This window comes from Poecilia mexicana, unplaced genomic scaffold (assembly GCF_051168715.1).
Source record: "Poecilia mexicana isolate PSO_F unplaced genomic scaffold, ASM5116871v1 scaffold_19, whole genome shotgun sequence".
NCBI lineage: Eukaryota > Metazoa > Chordata > Actinopteri > Cyprinodontiformes > Poeciliidae > Poecilia > Poecilia mexicana.
In genome coordinates, this window is record NW_028263388.1 from 1539351 (window position 1) to 1563202 (window position 23852).

At 38.3% G+C, this 23852-nt stretch overlaps 1 protein-coding gene across 1 annotated transcript; it reads left to right on the forward strand.

The window, feature by feature from the left end:
• Window positions 1-2021: 2021 nt before the first annotated feature.
• Window positions 2022-22032, forward strand: slc17a7b (solute carrier family 17 member 7b). The gene is made up of 13 exons (XM_014976094.2): window positions 2022-2374; window positions 11343-11595; window positions 12511-12629; window positions 12704-12818; window positions 14138-14225; window positions 14711-14797; window positions 15105-15241; window positions 15756-15905; window positions 16426-16558; window positions 17309-17419; window positions 17964-18091; window positions 18739-18808; window positions 19253-22032. Exons 1-13 carry the CDS (start codon window positions 2313-2315, stop codon window positions 19513-19515), a joined length of 1716 nt encoding a protein of 571 aa, XP_014831580.1. The 5' UTR covers window positions 2022-2312; the 3' UTR covers window positions 19516-22032.
• The last annotated feature ends 1820 nt before the right edge of the window (window positions 22033-23852 follow it).

The window sequence follows — 23852 nt, forward strand, 5'->3', positions numbered from 1 at the left end:
TATAATCCTGGATTTTTTAGCTGTTTGAACAAATATTTTAAATAAATCTCTTTTTTATCTGATTGCTAAAAGTCAGAAATTATTTTGATACTTTCGTTTAAATAGTTGATGAGTCAACTTGATCCAAACTGGGAAGAAACCAGTTAACCAAACCGTTTTTGGACTGGAGGAGCTGGAACTATTTACAGTTTATTTTTAAAGTGGCAGAATCATCAAAAATCTACTTTTTTTAATCTTCCCATAATGTTTTCATGTTTTTCCCTCATCAGAAACAATCCTGCAGTATTGCTTTGATTCCTTCATGTTTGACAAATCCTTTCATCTCCATGGCAACCATTCAGCTGTCCAAAGAGCCTATTTGAACCTAGCCCCGCCTCCAAGGCGCAGCTCCTCCCCCATTCAGCTCCTTCAAACTAGCCAGCAGAAATTAGCAAACAGCTCATTGTAGGAGCTGCTGCTCAGAGCAACGATGGAAAAAACGTTAAAGGGTTAATAGAGGAGCCATATTGGGACGACTTCCTGGAGGCGGAGCATCAGGAAGAGCAGAAGTTCTTAAAGAGACAGACGCCCAATTAATAAATCAGGTCATATTTGATATTTTCAGCATTTTTATAACAACTGAAGGTAACATATTTACTGGCTGTGCTACAAAATGACACCATGTGTCTGGAAAACGCATGACACTGGCCCTTTAAGAAGATAATCATTGAAAGATAACATTTAACACTCCTATGTTTGAGATGAACAATTTTTTACTTTTCAAACTAAGAAAAGGTTTTGTCTAGAAAATTCTGAGGTTTTTCTAGCAATTATTTGACTTCAAATTCGGATATTTCCGTTTTGTTCTACAATTTTTTCTATTAAATTAAACTGAAATTTATGAGGTTTTTTTGCAGTTTTTTCCCTTTTGGAGCTCAGAAATTTTTTTCTGAAAAATTTCTGAGACTAATCCTAAAATGTTTGAGATTTTTGCTGGAAAGAATAAAGAATAAAAAAAGCATTTGGTACAAAGTTTACTGATCAAATAATGAATCATTTAATGTTGACAAATTACATCATCAGACGGACCAAAATATAAAGTTATAAAGTGGAGATTTTAATATTTTAAGGACCAAAATTAGAATAATTTATAAAAATAGCAAAATAACAAAATCAACGAAAAGAAAATGTTTCCAAATCAGTTTCAATAAAAAACTGATGAAACTTTAACAGAATCTGCAGCTGCGTGTCACGATCCGTGTTTCTGTGTTTATTTTGGAGATTTCCTGTGTCCAGTCCTGTTTTCCTGTGAGTCTCTGTCCTGTCCTCCCCGTTGATTGTTTCCCAGGTGTGTCTCATCCCCTTGATTACCCCGTGTGTATTTAAACCCACCTGTTGTCCTCGGCGGATCTTTGTCAGATGTTCTTCGTGCTGTTCCCTGTTGCTCTGTTTACCTGGATTATCACCATTAAACTCTTCATCTTCACCTTCAACCTGGGTCTGCCTGCGTCCCTATCCTCACCACAACAAACCACATCATGACAGAGTGTCTGTCTGGTGAGTTTTGGTTAAAACATGTTTGATTTTCATTCAGTGTAATTAAATCCAGATTTACTCAAGTAAGAGAAGAAATACTTCAGAATAAAATTACTCACGTAAAAGTGAAAAGTACAACGTAAAATACTCCTAAAAGTAATTTTTTTTCAAAAAGGTTAATCAAGTAAATATAGTTACTACCCAACTCTGCCAATTTGTGATTTATATAAATAATAAAGTTGTAGTAAACACTTCACGTCATGCGTTTTAATGCAGTTTAAAGTTGATTCTTGGACGAATAAAAACCGCAAACCTTCCGGAGAGCATCCCGCAGTTCCCGCCCGGTGAGTCCTGCGTGCCCCGGTCCGGGTCCACTCCCTCCATTCACGGCCGCTGCGCGCCCAGAATAGCCCGGCTCGGCTGAAAAAAGCCGGAGCGCCGGGAGGAAGTGACATGCTCTCCTCCACTACTCACTGCTGGAGATTAGCGCGCAGGCAGGCAGCTGTAATCTGCTTCAGCACCGCGGCCACAGACGCCGCCTGGCCATGAATCCTCCCCAAAGTTCCCTGGAAGGGAACCGCCGCGGACCCAAACCTCATTAAAACAAGTTCGTGTGGATACGGAAGCAAAAGTTCGGCTGGAAATGTATTTATGATTATTAGAAACCAGAAAATCCCGGGACAGCTGCCTCAGATTTGGGAACTTGAAGGAATCTGATGATCAGGTGAATAGAAGCGGATTTTTTTAAGGAAGCGGAGGAGAAGGCTGTGCGCTCGGAACCGGACCGGACCGTGAGGATGGAGATCCGGCCGGACAGGTTCAAAGCTGTGGCAGCGAAGACTCTGGGGAAGATTTACGGGTAGGTCGATCCTCTGAATGCCTAAAACTGATACATAAGGCGAAAACCGAAGTTATCGCGATCAGCCGCAGGGCCGGTCCGATGTGGCGGCGGCCCTGGGCGGAGTATTACCTGGGGGCGCCCAGTTCTCCTCTACAGGATTTTACATTTCTGTTAAACAAGTAGCTGGGTTAAAGAGGTAATTTAGAGCATTTTATTATTTTCATAAAGGTAACTATGAATATTAATCAACATTAATTCATCGTGTAAATATGACGAATTTAGCCAGAGTGACTAACTTTCTACTTTATGTTGATTTTTAAAATATTTTTTATATTTAATTTCCATATTTGTTCTGAAAACTTTCATTCAGAGATTTATTTATCCTTTCCTGTTCTGGTATTGATACATTTTAGCTGCTTTTTGATGCATTTGTGTTTTGTAACCTTTAAAACAAAAAAAGGCAGGAGATCCAACTTGATTTGTTGCAAATAATCAAATTAAGGTTATCCTAGTAAATATCTTACGTTTATTAAGTTGTCATGTTAAAGAAACGTAAATTAAGTTTGACATGTAAATTATTATTTTTTTTTTTTTAGTTGGAGCGCCATTCTTTTTTTTTTCAGTGTAATGTTTCATGATTTTCCCAACTCAGATTTGTAATTATTACCTTTAATTTGTCACCTTTGGTCAAACTTGTGCTCGTCTGACTGAATCCAATCTCTCAAACTGTGCTTTGCCTCTGGTCTGACCGATAAGAGCAGTGAAGGAGATCAGGATGTCCTCAGGCCTGGATTATCTGACACATCTGCATTTATGCTGCGACTCCAGAACTTTCTGGTCCATTCTGAGCGTTGAAACCCAAACTGAAGCTCCAATCTGCAGGTTGGAGTAAAATTAGCCGCCGCCTCTTCCTGGGATCCAGGAACAGAATCTGGTTTCATCGCAGGCAGAAATGTCCTTTCGGGGAAAGATGAAACGTCGGATCGATTTTTTTGGATCAATTTCTGCTGCTTTATGCCGTAGCGGCATAAAGCAATGACTGCAGGTTTATCACACAAATTAATCATATTTCAGTTAAAACTCAGAATGTTTAGGTCTGGATTAATACATAAACTTCAGGGATTGTGCTGCAGATTAGCAGATTTAATGACAGATTATGACTAAAGGCAGCAGAAATCTGACACGGAGTCATAAAAGGCTAAAGGGACTCCTCTGTAAAAACCTCAACACTTGCACTGTAAAAAATCTTGCTTCCTGTGAAAATTAGACGTTTCAACGGCACTAAAAATATGTAAGATAAGTTTCAGTGATTGAAGTCGCAGCTGAATTACATCATCTGTTAAATCTACAGAAATAAGTTTTAATTTTGTGTAAAAGCTACAGCACAAAGTGACATGAATGTTTAGTATTTTAAAAAGTTTTTCTGGTATTTGAATGAAACATTAACAGAATTGTTTTGTTATGACTATTACAATATTTTCCTGTTTTATTTTTACCACCATTTGTAGCTTTCAGAAATAAATTGGATTATATTCAAATTGTTGCTGTGAAAACAAACATCTTGTTTAAAATATTTATCTATTTTGGGGGCACAAGTGTTTATTTTTTTAATTGTAAATTTATACACCAACTAGTGCATACAAAACAAACATTACAGACTAACAGAGGTATCTTATTTTTTTAAAAATTCCAGTTACTGACTGATTTTCATTTCTGTTTTGTTTTTCTGTAATCTTTGTTTTGATTGATCTAGGGCCACTGATATTTGTGTATTGGGAAAGAAGGAGAAATAAAGATTAAAAAAAATATATACCAGACTTCAGAATAACTAAAGAACGTTTTATAATTTTATTAATGGCTTTTCTCATTTCCTCCCAAAAACATTCACATTATGATAGTTTTCTGCTGTGATTCTACATCGTTTTAATGTAAACTCCGCGGTCATTTTTTACAGTGTAGGGGTAAAGGGGAGAAGTCCGGAGCATTTTCAGGAATCTGAGAGCATGGAGGTTATCGATGGACTCGCCTTTCTCCCTCCTGGGATTTGATGCAGCGTCTCAACTCTTAAATCCTCTCCAGAAATAGCCTCTCCTCTCCAAGCTGTCGGCCTGCGTAAATCCCCGCAGGATGTACACCTGGGCCGATCTCTCTCTCCCGACGGCCCCTCCCTCCGCGGGACGCCCAACTACCGGGATTAGTCCTCTCCATTAAACGGCAGCAGGCTGTAAACCGTCACTTCCGCCCGGCGCACGTGCGCCCAGGTGCGCCGCGTAACGCGCGTGGGAGGCTGCTGGTCAGGCGGTCCGGTTGGGACTTCCTGGTTTGGACCAAATCCCGCCAGGCGTCACTCTCTGTGTCAATGATTCAAAACTGATCATCCAACTCAGAGTACAGTAACTAGTCACATTTACTCAGTTACATTTATACATGAGTAACGTTTTGGGGAAAAAAAACTTTTAGGAGTAATTTTACTACGTTGTACTTTTTTACTTTTACTCAAGTAATTTTATTATGAAGTAATAAAATTCCAATAATGATTTAACAGTAAAGTAATAACTATACTATGAATAATCATTACTTTTACTCAAGTAAAATTTCTAGGTACCTACTGTGAAAAACTTCACTGAATGAATATTTGTCTTGTTTTAACCAAAGAATCACCAAGCGCGCGCGCACACACACACACACACACACACACACACACACCTGCAGCTTCTGTTAAAGTTTCATGAGTTTTATTTTGAAAGAAACTGATTTGTAAAAAAGTTTCTTTTGCCTGATTTTCTTATTTTGCCATTTGTATCGATTGTTTTCATTTTTGTCGTTAAAATACTCAACCTTCCACATAACTTTATATTTCGGTCTGTTTAATGACGCAATTTTAAAATATTAAATTAATTTTGATCAGTTAAGCCTACTAAGTGTTTGAGTTTTTACCAAATACTTTACTCTTGAGTAATTTATTGGACGGATAAGTTTTACATTTATTTGAGTAAAACATGTTGAAGAAGCGATGCTACTTTGGTACCTCCGGATGTTTGAACCAACCTGCACCGGAAGTGGTTCTTCTGTCTTTAGCGTCATCGCCTCTGACCCTGATTCTCGGTTCTGGTTCGGGTCTGAACGGCAGAACTGCGCAGCTCGGGCTCCGTTCTTCAGGTGTGACATCCAGCAGAAGGTCAGGTGGCTTTCAGGGATTACAGCGGATTTTCCTGAAAGGTCAGCGATGAACAGTCACCGCAGATTAGCTTCATGCTAACAAATATGGCGCCTAGGAGAAAATATCCAAACACATTGAAGGTCTGTTCTCTCAAACTGCGAATATTTTATTGGCGATTTATGTTGTGCTGTGTGATAATTGTGAAAGGGAAGGAAATGGTTTCAAAGTGATTTTATTAACAAAATTTTCTGTTTTATAATCTTTGGAAAATATGGATTTCTTTTTCGCGCCGAAGTGATCCGCCATTTTGTTTTCCAGCGTGTATTTATTTAATTTGGTTTATTTATTTTTCAATCAACATGAATACGTCACATAAACATGTCGGGTTTTGCCAGAGGCTAATTTTCATCTGTAGTTTCCTACCAGGTTGATGGAAGAGATGAAGAAAAAAAAAATGAACATGAATGACAACATAAGTCATCTATGATTAGACAGTTTTTATTGAATAGGTAAAATTTGTGTAATTTACAGTTAAACTTGATCATAAAAAATCCAAATAAAAACAAATCTAAATGATACAAAAATGCAAAAACTTCATTTAAAAATTATAAGTTAAAAATATGAATAGAATTGTGATTATCTAGTAACCACTGCTTAACCATTGTCCTAAAACAGTTAAAATGTTTTTTTAAAACAGTTTTTATTTTTAATGGTTTTTTTAAATTCAGGTAGAGTCCCAGATGGGTTGATTAAAATAAAAGCATTTTTTAAAAACAAATATTTTCTGTCATTTGTAATAACAAAAGAAAGCGAGAAAAACCCAAATCAACTAAAATTGGAAATCAGATTTAATCTGATGTTTCATTTTTAAATATGATCCAAAATGTAACAAATTAATAAAATGAGGCATAAAATTATGTAGTTCAGCCAGAAATTTGCACATTTACTAAGTGTCATAAAAGTTCTGCACTTTATGCAAAATAACAGTTTGTTTATGGCATCGTTTATTATTGATTCAGACTAATGCTTCAAATGAAAAGTGCTGACCCAGGCAAGCTGAGAGCAGATAGAAGTTAAATTTATTTAAGAATATTACCTGGTTTTATTTTCTTCTACATTACAATGTTTCACAGTAACTGATGGTCTGTTTGATAGAGGCAGAAAAATGTGAAGTAATATGACAATAAGGTGAATATTTGTGGTGGAAACAGACCAGGAAGTGATTGTTGGAGAGAGAGATGCTCTGTGGATTGTTGGTGGTAAAGCCGGGTGAAGATGAGGAGGAGGCAGGAAGGAGGAAGAGGGACCCGCCCGGACAAAAATAGACCGAGTGAGCCAGAGATGGCCTATTAATAATTTAACATGGAGAATCATCAATACTTCATCACCGCTGAGGATTGTTGCAACCTTTAAGCACACTCAAAGTAACTCTGCATTATGATTGCAAGGCTTTTATTTCTCCCTGTTTTATGAGTTGATTGAAAAGATCTGACATTTCGTTTTTACAGCGTCTTCAGACAGAAAAACTAAAACCAGCATCATGACAGACGCCTTCAGCCATTAGAGCGTAAAACAAAATGCAGGCCTCAAAAATATTTAGCTAGGAATAAACAAAGAAATTATTCAATGTATTTGACTCCAAAATAAATCAGGTGAATGACTTTGATTAAATGGAACAGAAAATGACTCGTATATAGTTGATAAAAATAATTAATTTTTGAACACAAAAAGATAGAACCAAGAGAAATAACAGAGATACAGAGGCACCCCAGAAAATCTTCAACTTTCAAGGGACAAAACTAAAAAACAAAAGGTGATATTTTATTAATTCATTTATTCATGCATTGGGCTTTATTTATTATTTTTTGTCTTTATTGAAGATGATGCCTTTCTATGACAAGAACATGTTTCTCTTGGGAGAGAGACATTTTTCACGTAGGGGCCGTGGCCCCCTCTGCTCCCCCTTTTGGGGCCGTCACTGTTGTCAGTGGAACATAAAAATCTTTAAAATGAAAACTAGAGATCAGGGGAAAATCTAAAACTAAATGAAAACAGGAACCTGAAGGCTCCAGCTGGAGGCGACAAGTGGAGGATCTGACAAAGAGCGGGCTAACAGAGAGCGATTAAAGCTGGGGAGGGTGACTACAGGTCCTCAAGTGAGGAAACGGGAGAACAAAATGGCCGAAAATACGGATTCCTGTCTATTAATGACGTTTCTACAGTCGTCTAGTAACTAGAACCACAAACATCGACCCAGTTTTACTGAGAGGCAAAACGGATAATCCACCCAAAACGTCACGTAAAACCTTTTTATGTTTGTATCTACAATAATATAAAATGTTACTTTAGTTTGTTATTGAGCTGATAAACTTTAAAAAAGGCAGAAAAACTTAGTTTTAAAATATTTTTGCAGCCCCTCTGCACTTTCAACGTATCGATTTTGTCCCTGATGTTTGGACATCATTTCCTGAAAGAGTCCAATAAAAACTAATTAGATTGTCACTATTACTGCACGTTTAATGTGGAACAACCAATTACCAGTTTTACGGCGTGGTTACTTTTTCACACAATGCCAGGCCACTTTATAAATAAAATGATGATTTTTAAACAGATTTTTCCTTTCTGATGTATCTGGTGTTAAAATTAGTTGATCTGAAACATTAAAAAAGCAAAAAAATTGCAAGTAAAATCGTTTTCATGCCACAGTTTGTCGTTCATATTGGAAGTGATATGAAGAGGTTTCTGCTCAGTGTTTCACATGTCATGGTTCATTTATGGCTCCTTGGATACATATTTGATGTTTTTCAGACGGGAGGCAGAAAAAGGTCAGAGCTTCTCAGGAAACGTGAAGAAGAGGAGAAACACGTTGGTGTTAAACTCTGCAGTTACCAACACCTTCTCTGGCGTTAGGAGCCGGTTCTGTCAGGAGATAAATGTGTGCAAAGCAAAAACCAAAATATATCAACACCTCCAGGAGAAGTAAGAAACAAACGCTGGTGTTTCCCTGGTGAGGCTCAGAATATCCACTCAGCCTGACAGAAAACATCTGCCGTCCAGACGGTTCCTAAGCAGCCAGCAGATGAATGCTGCATGCTGGGAAAACATCAGATTCTCTGGAAGACAGTGGTGGGCGCGGCTAACAAAACGCTAGCTACGCTACCCCTGAAGCACTAGTCATGAACATTAGCAATGCTAACGTTAAATTGCTACACCAACACAGTGTTTAGCGGAAGCTAATGCTAAAGTGCTAACTTCAACTCAGGTTATATCAGACTGCGGCCCGAAGCTCCAGTTTTCATCTTGGAATTATAATTTAATCTACGACATGTTGGAGTCATTATAGATTAAAATAAGAAACATTTCTGCCAAAACAAAATTACTGCCAAATGTATTTCTGAGATTAATCTCAAAATTAGTGGGATTTTTTCTAGCATGTTTTTTCTTCACTTTTCAAACTCGTACATTTTCGAGGGTTTTTGTAGGAAATTTCTGAGATGAATCCCAAAATTAACATTTCCTTTTATGTTTATTCCAATTTTTTCTTTCTTCCTCTGTTAGATACTTTATTTATGTTTATATCTTGTTCTGAACTGTGCAGGTCTTATTTTGTTCCCGTTTGTTATAAAGTTATTTTAAGAGAGAAAAAGAGGAGAGGAAAAGGAAGTGCTGCATAAGTGGCCTAAAGTCACTTCAAAATAAAAGCCTTAATGTTAAATGTTTAACTCCAAGTAAAATTTAACTTCCTTGAGTTACTTTGGTTAAATTCTAATAATATGGTAAATAGTCTTTTTTTCAGTTTCTTATAAAATCAGAAGTTTTAGTAAAATTTGGGCTGGTGTTTGTTTTACTGTTTGATAAAATCGAAGATGGAGAATGCTTAGCTAACTGTTGCCATAGTTACATTCAACTTTATTCAACTGAAAGTTTAGAAAACAGCCGAGTAAATTATCAGTTTAGAAAATAATTTGGGCAGAGTCGGGTAGCAGCTAATTATATTTACTGTTACATTTATTTAAGTAGCTTTTTATAAAGAAAACAAAAAAGTCCTTTTCGGAGTATTTTTACTACGCTGAACTTTTTACTTTTACTCGAGTAATTTCATTATGAAGTATTTGTTTTTCTTGAGTGAAACTTCTGGGTTTTCTTCCCACTGAATGAAAACCAAACATGTTTTAACCACCAGACTCGCCTGCAGCTTCTGTCCAAGTTTCTGAAGTTTTTATTGAAGCTGATTTGGAAAAATAATTTTTTGCCTCATTTTATTTTTGTTACTTATATGAGTTAATGTTTTTCTGGTTGTTAAAATTTCCTCTTAACTTTATATTTCGGTCCGTCTGATGTAGGGCTGAAACGATTCCTCGAATGATTCGAGTACCTCGATTACTAAAATTCCTCGAGGAAAATTTTCCTGCCTCGAAGCTTCGTTAATTTATGTTTTATTAGTTAGCGCACCGTGTTCCGGCCGGGACTTCATTTGCGTTGCGCGGAGCTCTCACTTCCGCCTCTGAGTTGTTGACAAAAGCTAAGTCTCAGCGGCATAAAGTCCAATCTTCAAGATTGGCCCGTGGGGATTTTATTGATTGATGATAATGCCCGACTTTTTATCGTGTTTGGGGAACCAATAAGCATCCTTAACATGACTGGGGGAATGCCTGGAGTACGGCAGCATTTCTCCTCCGGGGCTGCTGGTTGAAAGCGAACGGCGGGAAGAGCGCTGAGGTGAGCGGATAGCCTGAACAGGGCGGGCGGCTGAGTAGCTGATGCTTACCGTGTAAATGTAGCTTTACCGACGAACCGCACAATAAATTTCATATCCCGGTCTGAAGAAACGGGTGGCGGAGCGCATCGTACATGGCTGGTAGATGAGTTTCTGAGTGTGACCAGTGAAGGTGTCGTAAATATCCCGTATTGCTTCCCCCCGTGTTCGTCCCCCGGTCTAACGGTTCGTCAGTCCGCTGGTCTATTTCCTCCCCTCCACCCCATCTTACGTTCGTTCATTCGCCCTCTCCTCCCACTCCAGGCGGCATTTCCCGTATTTTCAAACCCAAAGCGTGACAGGTTAGGTGGCAAGGTGAGTTTAATTAATCTATTAAACTCACTGAAGATGAATACATAAACTAAAAGCTGGATTGTAGACATTTTTTATAAGCATATTTGTGAGCCTGCCTCTTTGTTATTAAATTCAATATAATTTCAGATTTTTCTATAACTTTTCTTCTGGTTAACTTAGAAAGTGAGCTATTATTGTTACAGGTTAGTTTTCTAAACTACAAAAAAGCAACTGTTAGGGATGCTCAAATATGAAAAATTGGACTGATATTGATATCTGATAGTAACACCGGTATTATGCCAGATTTACCAATATTTCATTTTATAATTTTTTTTATCCGATTACTCGATTAATCGTAAGAATAATCGATAGATTACTCGATTACTAAAATATTCGTTTACAACAGCCCTAGTCTGATGTCATTTTTAAATGATTGATAATTTGATCAGTTACTCAGACTTTTTACCAAATACTTTCTTTCTCCTGAGCCATTTCTGCTTTTTACTCTTAGCTGAGTAAAAATAAATAGTTCTTCTTTTACTCGAGTGTACTTTCTGGAAATCTGCTCACCTCTGAATTTAGGGAAGCTAAGTATGCTAAGCATTTTCAAGGTTAGCAAAACCGCTAACAATTAGCTCTGCTGTTAGCGCGTTAGCAGAACATTAAAATCTGGACTCTGTTGTTCTAACAGAGGCGATTCTATAAATTTCCTGCAGCTGAAATGTGGAGTTCTGCGTTTTGTTGCCGTATGAAGGAAACGTCTCTCGTTGCTGCAGGGCGCTAGAGAAGAAGCAGGAAAATGGCGAAACCATCGAGCTGTCGGCGGAGGGCCGGCCGGAGCTGGTGCAGGAGAAGGAGATGCCGGTGGTGGACTGCACCTGCTTCGGCCTGCCCCGCCGCTACATCATCGCCATCCTGTCCGGGATCGGCTTCTGCATCTCGTTCGGCATCAGGTGCAACCTGGGCGTGGCCATCGTTAGCATGGTCAACAGCCACACCGTCTTCAGGGACAACAAGGAGGTCATCGTGGTGAGTCAGAGCTGCACCTCCTCTGGGCTTCCCATCAGAACCACTGCTGTGTTGTGGCCCAATCACATTTCTGCAATGGAGCCGTTTGATTAGTTTTTTCTCACAAAGGAAAAAAACAACTAAAATTAATTCTTATTTCTAAACCAGGTTTCATCTTATTTTTGTAGTAAGTAGAAGGACAAATATCAGCTTTAATTCAGCAAGAGGAACTTCCTGTTGCCAAGTTTGCATTAAAAAACTAAAACCAGAAAACTGTATACTACACTGCAAAAACACAAAATATTACCAAGTATTTTTGATCTAGTTTCTGGTGCAAATATCTCAATATTTTTAAAATAAAACTAACTTACAATTACCTTTTCAGAAATATAAATAAACTTATCTTAAATCAGTAGTCCCTTAATGTTGATGAAAAGGTTCCAGTTCCTTTGACAGATTATTTCACCAGTGGGGAAAAATGTTTTGAAATAATCTGGCAATGGAATAAGTTTTTAAATCAATATGAAGGAATATTGTCACATTCATTTTTGTCCTTAAAATCCCCAAATTTTAAGGACAAAATTTGGGTATTTTGTCCTTTTGTTGTTTATCTTCACTGGGTTCAGTTTGGAAACCCCTGAGGAACAGCGAAGACAAACAATGGTCACAAAATTTAAGAAATCCAACAAAAGAGATGCAGTACTGCTGAACGGACAGCAGGTGTCACTGTTGCGCCACTTTAGATATTTTACTTGATTTCTGTTGCTGATTTCACCTGAGCTCAGCTTCATCACACCGTTATTCATGGCATGAAGCTTTAAGATGGAATATTAGTTCATGTGAGCGTGATGCGTTTGTGTCCCCTCAGTAAATGTGAGCGTGATGCGTTTGTGTCCCCTCAGTAAATGTGAGCGTGATGTGTTTGTGTCCCCTCAGAAAGCTCAGTTCAGCTGGGATCCAGAGACGGTGGGGATGATCCACGGCTCCTTCTTCTGGGGTTACATCGTCACCCAGATCCCCGGAGGTTTCATCTGTCAGAAGTTTGCAGCGAACAGGTCAGCTAATCCTCCTGATGCTCACATTTCCGGGTGTTTTCCCCCTGACCTTTGACCTCTGTGTGCCTCTGCAGGGTGTTTGGCTTCGCCATCGTCGCCACTTCCTGCCTGAACATGCTGATCCCCACGGCGGCGCGGATGCACTTCGGCTGCGTCATCATAGTGAGGATCTGTCAGGGCCTGGTGGAGGTACGGGGAAACATCCTGCTCCAGAAAGTGTCCAAACCGTTTAAACGCAGAACTCTGTCACTTCACAACCTGAAGCTTTGACGATGTTTACTGGAGCCGAGGAGTGAAAAATAAAAACAAAATGTGACTTCAGAGTTTTTTAGATATAAAAATGTGATTTGTTAATTTATCCCCCTTTACTCTGAAACCCTGAAATAACATCTAGAACAGGAGGCAGGAAATACATGGTAACTTTATTTGAAGGGGTGTGAATAAGACTGACATCACACTGTCATGAACATGAACGAGTCTTTATGAATGTTTCTGACTGTTGTCATGACGTGTCATTCAGTAAATAATGACACTTTTAATGCAAAGTTGCTCTGAAAGTTGCATTAAAAGTCCATTAAAATGCAAACTTTGCATTAAATTATCATAATTTACAAAATCATGCAGTTTGCATTTTAATGGACTTTCAATGCAACTTTTAGAGCAACTTTGCATTAAAAGTGTCATTATTTACTGAATGACACTTCATGACAACAAACATTCATAAAGACTTTTTATGTTCATGACAGTGTGATGTCATGAACATCACACTTTATTTGAAGCACACCCCTTCAAATAAAGTGCTACCAAATACATTTTTATAACTATGTACCATATAAAGTTAACTGAAGATTACTTCTAATAAAATAAACCATCTATTACAAAAGAAAACAATGACTATAAAGTAAGAACGAGTTGAGCGCTTCCCATAATTATAGAACTGAAGGAAGAAAGTCTGTAGTTAGTAACTTTTAAGAGCCTGTTGTACATATAAGTAGATTTTACATAAGAAAACTCCTTTTATTGCATGCGAGAGGCTGGGGTTGCTAGGTAACAGGAAGGGCTTGGCTGGGGTTGCTAGGTAACGGGAAGGGCTTGGCTGGGGTTGCTAGGTAACGGCACCAAGTGGAACTCGGAAATTTTTCCTCACCATTAAGGAATTATTTACATAAATGAAACTCATATCTTGCTGAAAAGTTAATTTTCAGTTAGTTTTGTGATATTTCAAGGGAACGGAGATGTGTGTGTGTGTGTGTGTGTTCGTGCGTGTGTGTGTGTGTGTTTTTGCAGTCGTGTGTGTGTGTGTGTGTTTTTGCAGTCGTGTGTGTGTGTGTGTGTGTGTGTGTGTGTTTTTGCAGTCGTGTGTGTGTGTGTGTGTGTGTGTGTGTGTGTGTCTGCCTGTTGATGTGAAACGTTTGAAGTCCATCAAACTCTGGTTGTCATGTGACAAAGTGTGAAAGTGGAGAAGAGGCGTGAGGACTGTGGTGTTTAACCAGCCGTCTCTCTGTCAGGGCGTCTCCTACCCAGCCTGCCACGGCATCTGGGCCAAATGGGCCCCGCCGCTGGAACGGAGCCGCCTGGCCACGACGGCCTTCTGTGGTGCGTTCAGGGGCCGCCGTACATCACACTGCTGCTTCTTGCTGTTCAGCAGAATCATCACGATACATTTTGACAATAATCTAACCTGAAATCCAACACAGCTGTTGATTAAAACTGCTGCTGCTTTGACATAAATGCTGCTGGATTGAAAACCGTCCCAGAAGTTTCACGATAAACGATAATATTGTTTTCAGACCATTTTCCAGTAACATGATGTTAGAAAACTTCAAAGATCAATAAACTTTACATTCTAATGAAGATTTAACACTGGAACTGGAAACATTTTAAATATCCAAGATAAATAAACAAAGCAACAGAAACAACAAAATGAACTATGAAGTCACTGTAAACAAAATGATCTTTTAAAATCAGAGCTATTTGAGGCCAAAGCAGCAGATAAACAATAAATCCTGCAAATGGAAATGATTGACTTGTTTCATCCATCATGTGATTAACATTCTTAATGCATGTCTGCGGTTCTGCAGGCTCTTATGCGGGCGCAGTGATCGCCATGCCGCTAGCTGGAATCCTGGTCCAGTACTCAGGATGGTCCTCTGTCTTCTACGTCTACGGTAAACGACCTTTGACCTCTGACCTTCACAGAGAGAACCCTGTCTGCAGGATAAACACTGCAACAAAACTAAATCTTACAAAGTATTTTTGGTCTAGTTTCAATCTTGGTGCAAAGTAAGAAAAGTTCAAAGATGGAGCAGCTTGTTTCATGTAAATATTTAATTACAGTAGATTCTTTAGTTCCTCTGCCAGATTGTTTCTCTTCTATTAGCAGCTCATTAATGTTTTAGAAGCTGTGATGTTTTGCATGTTTCCTGAACACAAACTGACCTGTTTGTCTCGACCTTTGACCTCTGCCCCCTGCAGGGACCTTCGGGGTCATGTGGTACTGCTTCTGGATCCTGGTTTCGTACGAGAGTCCGGCGGCTCACCCGACCATCACGGAGGAGGAGCGGACGTACATCGAGGAGAGCATCGGCGAGTCGGCCCAGCACACGGTGACGGTCAGTCACATCGTATTACTGCCAGTTTTCTCCCATCATTATTACTTTTTCCTCATTTTATTATCATTTTTTACATTATTATGACTTTTTCTTATTATTACAACTTTATTCTTGTAACATTGTGACTTTATTGTATCATTTCAACATTACTCTGGTAATTTTCTGACTTTATTCTCAGTATTACGTCGTTTCTCATAATGTTCTGACTTTCTTCTTGCAGGTTATTTTTTTCTTAGCCTGGCTTTAGTTCTCCGTCATAGAAAACAAATACACAACATGACATCAGTTCCTTCCAGCCATAAGCTTCATCATGAAGGTTTTAAAACGGAGTCAGATGTTTGTGTTGAGTCAGAAAACGGCAGCAGCTCCTCTGACAGATCTGTGAACCGCCCGTTTCTCTGTCAGCCCAAAGTTTCAGACTGACCACAGTTCCAGTTTCTGCTGGTCGTTTTTCTCCTGCTGACTGTGAGAACTGTTGTCAGACGTTGAACCGCTGAGCGTTTTGGTGTTGCAGAAGTTCAACACTCCGTGGAAATCGTTCTTCACCTCCATGCCGGTCTACGCCATCATAGTGGCCAATTTCTGCCGCAGCTGGACCTTCTACCTGCTGCTCATCAGCCAGCCCGCCTACTTTGAGGAAGTGTTTGGCTTCGAAATCAGCAAGGTAATTCAGCCGGAGGTTCATGAACCACAGCGTTTATTTTAGGAGGCAGAAAAACACAAAGCAGAGCAGGAAGTAGAAAAAAAAAACTTTTTTTGGAGCTTGATGTCACAGAGGTTCACAAACTGTGTGTGAACATCAGTTATCAAGTGATTTCACAGATTTAGGCCTGGACTTTGACTAGGCCAACCAGCAGCCACAGTTTTGGCCAAAAAATCCAAGAGAATTGAGCAACATTTAAAAATGTCAAGCGAATGAAAAGGATGCTAGCTTTTTCAGTTTTGGTTTTTAATGCAATAAATTCCTAATATTTCCACAAAAGAATATTTTTTACATGAAAGAACTGATGCAGCAGAGAAGCCAACAGGAAGAAGCAGCTGCAAGGTTTCCTGACAGTTTGAGGAACAAGAAGCAAAGCCTGAAAATCCAGATAAACAAACAAGTGTCGAGTTGAAAAGGTTTTTTAAAGTTTGTGACGCCGTCTTTGAGTGGACTGACCTGCGCTTGTTGTCGATGCCTCCAGGTGGGAATACTTTCTGCTCTGCCTCACCTGGTGATGACCATCATCGTTCCCATCGGAGGCCAAATCGCCGACTACCTGCGCTCCAATCAGATCATGACCACCACAAACGTCAGGAAGATCATGAACTGTGGAGGTCAGAAGGAGAAGAAGCACAAAATCTGAACAAATATTTCTTTAGTTTTTAGTGCAAATATCTTAGTTTTGTTTCATTTCAAGTGAAAAACTTATAAGTAACTGTTAGCAAGACACAGCAGCTTATTTTGAATGAAAAGTTTCTTATTGATAAGTTTTAGTGGCAGATAATTTCACTTATGACAAGGAAAACGTCTTGTTACAAGTTAAATAATCTGCCAGTGGAACTTGAACATTTTCATCAATATTTAGAAATTATTAACTTAAGCTGCTGAATCTTGCTGAGCAGTTAGATGAGCTGCTGAGATATTTGCACTAGACCGAAAACACTTGGGCTGCTTGTCTTTGCAGAGCAGAAAGTCTGACCTGCATTAAGATCAGAGCAAATAAAAAAGTCATTTTCTGGATGTAAGTTTATAGATTTTATTCTGCCGACTCAGCAGACTGGCTGCGTTTTATCGTTTGGTGGATCTTTTTAAGGCACACACCCTCCAGTCAGCCTCATTACCGAGTTCAAGTTGTGTGAGCTGTGGTGTGAAAACACCAGGCCACATGAGGCAAACGATGACTAAGTGTTAGAGGCTCTGCCTCGCTCAGCTATTTCTGCTCAGAGATGTTCATACTGGAGAAATGAGGAAGCCGAAACGGGCGCATCATGAGAGAACGGAGCAAAGCAAACAGTTTCCATATCAGTGAGCATTCAGGGCTGAAATGTCTGTCTGTTGTGACCTCTGACCTCTGGTCTGCACAGGGTTCGGGATGGAGGCCACCCTCCTGCTGGTGGTCGGCTTCTCGCACACGAAGGGCGTCGCCATCACCTTCCTGGTTCTGGCGGTGGGATTCTCTGGGTTCGCCATTTCAGGTGGAGCTCAGTTCAGAGAAACGACCCAAAAACGACACGAGAGAAACGAGTTTCAGAGTCGGCACGAGTGGCTGACCATTCACTCATTTAATATGCAAAAGTACATCATCAGGATGTAAAATTAAGAGGAAATTTTGGAATTTTAACAACCAAAATGACAATATAAGTAACAAAAATAACAAAATCAAGCAACAGAAAATGTTTCAGATCAAATAAACAAAATCTTCAGAAAAAAACTGATGAAACTTTAATAAAAGCTTCAGGTTTGAGTCTGTGGCGAGTTTTGGTTAAAACATGTTTGTTTTTCATTCTGTGGGAAGAAAATCCAGAAATTTTACTCAAGTAACAGAAGAAATACTTTATAATAAAATGATTCAATTAAGAGAAAAAGTACAGCGTAGTAAAAATACTCCGAAAATGAATTTAAAAAAAAAGTTACTCAAGTAAATGTAAGTTTTTACAACCCGACTCTGGTTTTAACATTTTAGCGTAAATTTAATAAAATTTTAGCGTAATTTTGACGGCGTTTTATCGTCCTGTGAAGGTTTTAACGTCAACCACCTGGACATCGCGCCGCGATACGCCAGCATCCTCATGGGCATCTCCAACGGCGTGGGCACGCTGTCCGGCATGGTCTGCCCGCTGATCGTAGGCGCCATGACCAAGAACAAGGTGAAGCTCATCCGTCTCTTTCCTCTTATTGATTGTTTGATTGACATGTAACTGTGTTTATGATCCTAACACCTTTTAGCAGCGTGTACATGGGGCTGGTTAACAGCGGTAAGCCCCGCCTCCTGGCTCTGATTGGTTGTTTTTGGTGCATTTCTTCAGTCAGGGGAGAAGAGGACATCGATCTTTTCACACATTCTGTCTCGGTTTTAACAAACGTAAAAAAACATTTTATAAAAGTTACAAACTGCAGTGACTTCCACCCTGACGACCTCTGACCCACCGCAAGCCTGAAGTTGTGCAACGATTCTGGACAAAAAGCAAAGCATTTGTATATTTTATTATCGTGCTGCTGGAAAAGGAACCATTGAAATAAATTCTTGAAATCCTAAAAGGGAGAGAAATCCAGAACTACGGTGACTTTATAAAAACTGAAGCTGCTTTTCTCTCTGCCTTTCCTGAAATGACATTTTTCTGTTGAGTTTGTGAATTAAAATGTTGCCGCAGCAGCAGCAGCAGTTTGTTCTTGTTTTAACTCCATAAGTTAAACGAGGCCTGAAGTCTACAACAGTTTATGTCAATCAGTCTTACTTCTGCCCAGTGTGGGTTTTAAGCCCTTTCTAATTGTTTTGTTTGTTTTCTGTGTTCAGACGCGGGAGGAGTGGCAGGGTGTGTTTCTGATCGCCTCACTCGTTCATTATGGAGGGGTTATATTTTATGGTGAGTCAAACTCGTCTTCCTTCTCTGAAGTCTTCGTGCAAATTATGTCAGAATGATTTCTGGGAAACATTTCCTGTTTGTTAGCATTATATATATATATATATATATATATATATATATATTAGCTTGTTCAAATATAACCAAACCTCAGATTATGTTTATTCTCTTTACTTAAATCATTTCTGAATTTTCTTCAATGCTTTACACATTAGTCTCAGTATTTTTACATGTAATTTCTTTAAATTTTAAATTATTACTTTGAAGAAAGTTGCATATATTTGATGTAACTGATTACATTCATGATTTTTAATGCCTTATCGCGTGAACAGGCTTATTCATTCATGATTTTATTTATATTTCCATTTAATAGAAACCCTCCTATTGCTGTGTTTTTTCGGCATTAGCAGGATGCAGATAAATATTTGTGCCTTTTTTTCTGTGCAGGTATTTTTGCCTCTGGGGAGAAGCAGCCGTGGGCCGAGCCGGAGGAGCTGAGCGTGGAGAAGTGCGGCATCCTGGACGAGGACGAGCTCGCCAACGAGACGGAGGAACTGTACCGCTCCAGCGGAGGAGCCGGCTACGGCGCCACCACCCAGAGCTCCGACCCCAACGGAGGCGGCGGCGGCTGGGTCTCCGACTGGGACAGGACCGAGGAGTACGTCCAGCCGGCCGGGACCAACAGCTACGCTTACCCAGGGTTCACATAGAAGCAGCCAGAGAAACACAAACAGCTCAGCAGCAACGTGGAAACCTGAAGGAACTAAAACAGCAACCGGGCCTTTCAGGAAGCCCGACCTTTGAACTTTAAAGACATTTAAAGTGAGGATGGTAGTTAAATGTGTGTCTGTGTGACTGCAGTTAGGAATCAGAAGCCTTTTTGCAAACTTTGACTGGAATCAGGCTTGTTGTTAAGATGAGGCGTCCATCTTTAAGTCTGTTTTCCATCATGACTCGGTTTTTATTGGTTTGTTGCTCATTTAAATTTGAGTTATTGTAGCTTGGATGTTTATCCACTGAAACATCACAGACACACAGATCAGTGTTGAAACAGACGGACCTAAAGGCGTGGGCTGATTTTCCTGGATAACTGAATATAAATAATGGTTAAAAACATGAGTGGAGAGGCAAGACTTTTGTTACACCTTGGAAAATGTAGCAATCCTCACATTGTTGCACAGAAACTCACATCACCATGAACAGCAAGAGAGTTTAATTTATCTAACATGCATTTTTCAGTCTGGAAGGAAGCCAGGATCAGTTCAAAGGGAGAAAATGGAAACTGGTCATAAAACACATCAGATGGGACTCTTTAGGAAATGATGAAGACAACGGCGCCTTCATTTCGGTTTCTCCCTTTTTCTTATTGATATCAACATTTTGTTTTTTTTTTCTCTACATGAAAATTTGTCCCACGGCTCCATTTCATACCTGAAGTATTTCAAAACAAAACAACCGAAACCGACAGTTGTGCTAAGCTAGCTTTGGCTAATTAGCAGGTGAAAGGCTAACTTTAGCTTAAGTGACTGATGTCATTTTCCAAATTAAAACTAAAGTCATTATTACGCAGCGTAGGTTCACCAACATGATTTTGCCATTTTGGGCATCAAATTAAAATGTTTTATTGATTCAGACCAACAGTGCATCCATTTTGACCCACAGTGGGAAACTTTCAGCATACTGCAACAACCAAGTCCTAAATATTATAATATTCAGCAATAGTCTACTGTAAGGAAATGTGATTTTTATAACCAAATATGATGATTTATTTATTTTATTTGGTCCTTTATAACCATCAACAGGAAGTCATAAATTTATTTTTGTCTGATCATCATAATCTCATTTATTTTGGTTATTTAGAACCAAAATGAATTAAATTAGAGTAAAATCTAAAATATTCAGGTAATAGTGTCCATCTGAAACCTGCTATATTATCTACACAAAAATTAAAGTAATTATACCAAAGAAAAATAAGCTAATCGTTTAGCATAGGACAGTTTGTTAAAGCTAACGACGCCTAAAATGACTTTAGCTGACAGTTAAGTTTGGATTATAAAGTTAATAACACTGTATGAAATATAGTTTGTTTTATTTACTTTAAGACCAGTTCTTCAGTCAGTGTCTGAATGTTTAGCATAGCTAGCATTAGCTTGTGCTAACTACTTAGCAGCTAACAAGCTAACGTTAGCATAAGTGAAAAAAGTTGTTCTGTGATGTGATTATTACTGTGAAATTATCATTATTACACTGCAAAGTATTTTCTTTCATCCAGAATACGAGGTTCGTCGAGGTCTGATCTGGTTGTTGGTCTGTAGTTCAAAATGGCCGTCTTGTAGTTTATTCTGTAACTCAGTAAATGGGTTATTGCTCTGACCTGGTGTTTGGATTAAAGACGTAGCCCAGCAGGTTTCTGTGTGAACATTTCTCTTGGGTGAAAATTTGACTAAATCTAAAGTTTTTTTCAACCAGCAGAAATTTAGCAGAAAGTTTTTGCAAAATATAGTGTTAATCTTTTATCCTTTAAGAAAAGCATTGTGCCAATACAACAAAATAATGATGTATTCTGTAGTATTGGTTTATGAGGAAGTGAACAGTTGCAGATCTGTTCTGTGTGTAGAGATAAAGATGAAAATTATTTTGTAAAATGAACAGAAAATACGAAAGTTTTTGACCGTTTTGCCTATTGAAGGAAAGTTATTACGCAAAATATCATCTTCATAAATTAGTGTCTGAGTGTAGGTCCTTCATAATTCTGTTTTCATTCAAATCCATCATTTTAATTTCTGTTAAATTTGTTTTATATGTGATTTATTTGTTGTTTATGTTAATTTATTGTTCACCAGCTTTGTCTGGCGTTAGCATAGATCTAAATATGAACCAGGAAAAGCACAAACAGCATCAGCACATTAAGTCTTATGTCACTCTGACGGACTCTTAAATAAACGAGCCGATAAATCAATTAACTGGTGTATTGTACAAATGCACATAGTTTTATTTTTAGTGGCATGTTCTCATATATTCATATACTTAGATCCCAGAATAAATCTAAAAATAAAGAAATGTCATTGGTTTAGGCCACCGGATGGTAGCGAGTGGTGTAAAGGCAAAAACAAGTTAGTTTTTGACTTTTCATTGATTTGTCTCAACTGATTTATTTGTGAAACTGAACTGTTTAAAAAAATCCTGTACATGTGGAAATGTTGCATAATAAAACATAGGGGTGTTGATTTTTGTGCAGTTATCGGATATTTTTGTTTTTTTGCTGAAGCTGTTTTTCTTTAAATAGATGTCCATCGCCACGGTTACTGATCTAAAGCAAGAAGAGGAAATCAAGTAAAATGGGGAAGAGAAACTAAGAAATGGCAAAGAAGGAAAATGGCTATTGATCGTATGAAGACCATTTGTTTTTTAACTGACTTCAGCATCAATGAGAAACTGGTTTCACTTCACCAATCCTGAGGTTTTAAGTATGTGTGGCTGCACACTGCTGGTCAGCTGGGCTAAAGCCCACTTCATTTTTGTTACTAATATTGTTGGGAAATCCAACACATGGAGCTGGGGAGCTAGGAGAGCTGTTAGCTGCTACCTGGAGGGTAGCTACATGAACAGATGGCCTGACTAACATGCTAACGTCAGCTAGTTATACTCTGTGTCACTCTAATGATCAGAATAGCAAGAAAACACTTGAAATATTAAATATATTTGCTAAGATGTATCAAAAATCAAAACAACACTGTTGAAATATGTAGTTATGTCAGAAACAGGATTAATTGGTGCTTTTCTGTTTTAAAAATAATCCTGCGTATTAACAGTAAGACACAAAACATTAGATTTTCAACAGTTATGTCACTACACAGTGAGGTATATTTTCCAAAAATAAAACAACCCAAGCTTTTAAAAGGACGGCGTCACAGTTTTACTTTGATATTTCAGTTTTTTCTTATTACCTGAAAATGTGGATTTTGAAAAGAAGTCTGCTCTTAATGTAGCTTTAATTAAAATGCAGTTGGTGAATAAAATGGTGTGAACTTAAATGAAACTATATTGAACTGAAAATATGATGAAGCGATTATTGAACTGGGCCTGAAACAGGAAGAAAACAGCTGCGCTTTCATATCTTGCTTTTTGCATGCACGTTTAATCTTGGGTGTGTTTCACAAAATGCAAATACAAAATGCAACCAAATGGCTTTTTATGCATTACTTTCATTTTATGCTGCTTCTAACTGATCTTAATCTGTCGCTCTCAATGCTGATCTGAAGATTTTAAACAGGAAATAAAGATGAACATGGAAACTATAGAAATGAGAGAGGTTATTATCATTAGTCTGCATCTTGGCTCTTATTCTAGGAGTTCTAGCTCTAAGTTATTTATACTCTGGGCAAATTCAGATTTGAAGTCACTTTAATTTAACCACTAACTTTATTTCCAAAGGAAAATTAGGTTAAAAAATAATAAAACTCTGTGAAAGGAATTAATATGTTTGGATTTTTGACAGCAACTATTTATACTTTGCTCAATAATTAAACCACTGATTTTTTGTGTAATCTTAATCAAATCAAACTTCAAATTGCAGAGAACCATAGTTGCATATTTCCTCCCAAACTCATCCTGAAAAAGTTTTAAATTCAGTTAAAAATAATAATAATAATTTGTCTTGAAATACCTTAATAGCAAGTTTTAAATTTTATGGTCAGAAAACCATTTAATCTCAAATATTCCATTGATTTATTTTTTATTAAATTGAAGGGAACTGGTACGCAATTTACAGGACAAGAAATTACAGCTGGTCAAAATTTCCACTTCTGAATCTTATTGTTTTTTGCTAAGGTACCGACATTTTTCCCCCTTGTATTATTATTATTTTATTTATTTTGTTTAGCGTCCTAATTTAATGCCACACTAAATGTAATGTTGCTCGTCAACTGCCATAAAAACGAAGAAGAGTATTCTATTTTTTTCTCGCGAGACTTTTCTGTCCGCAATAGTTTTTTTTTTTTTGAGTCGCGCGCAAACACGTCTCTTGGCTCTTGGCGGTTGATGCTAC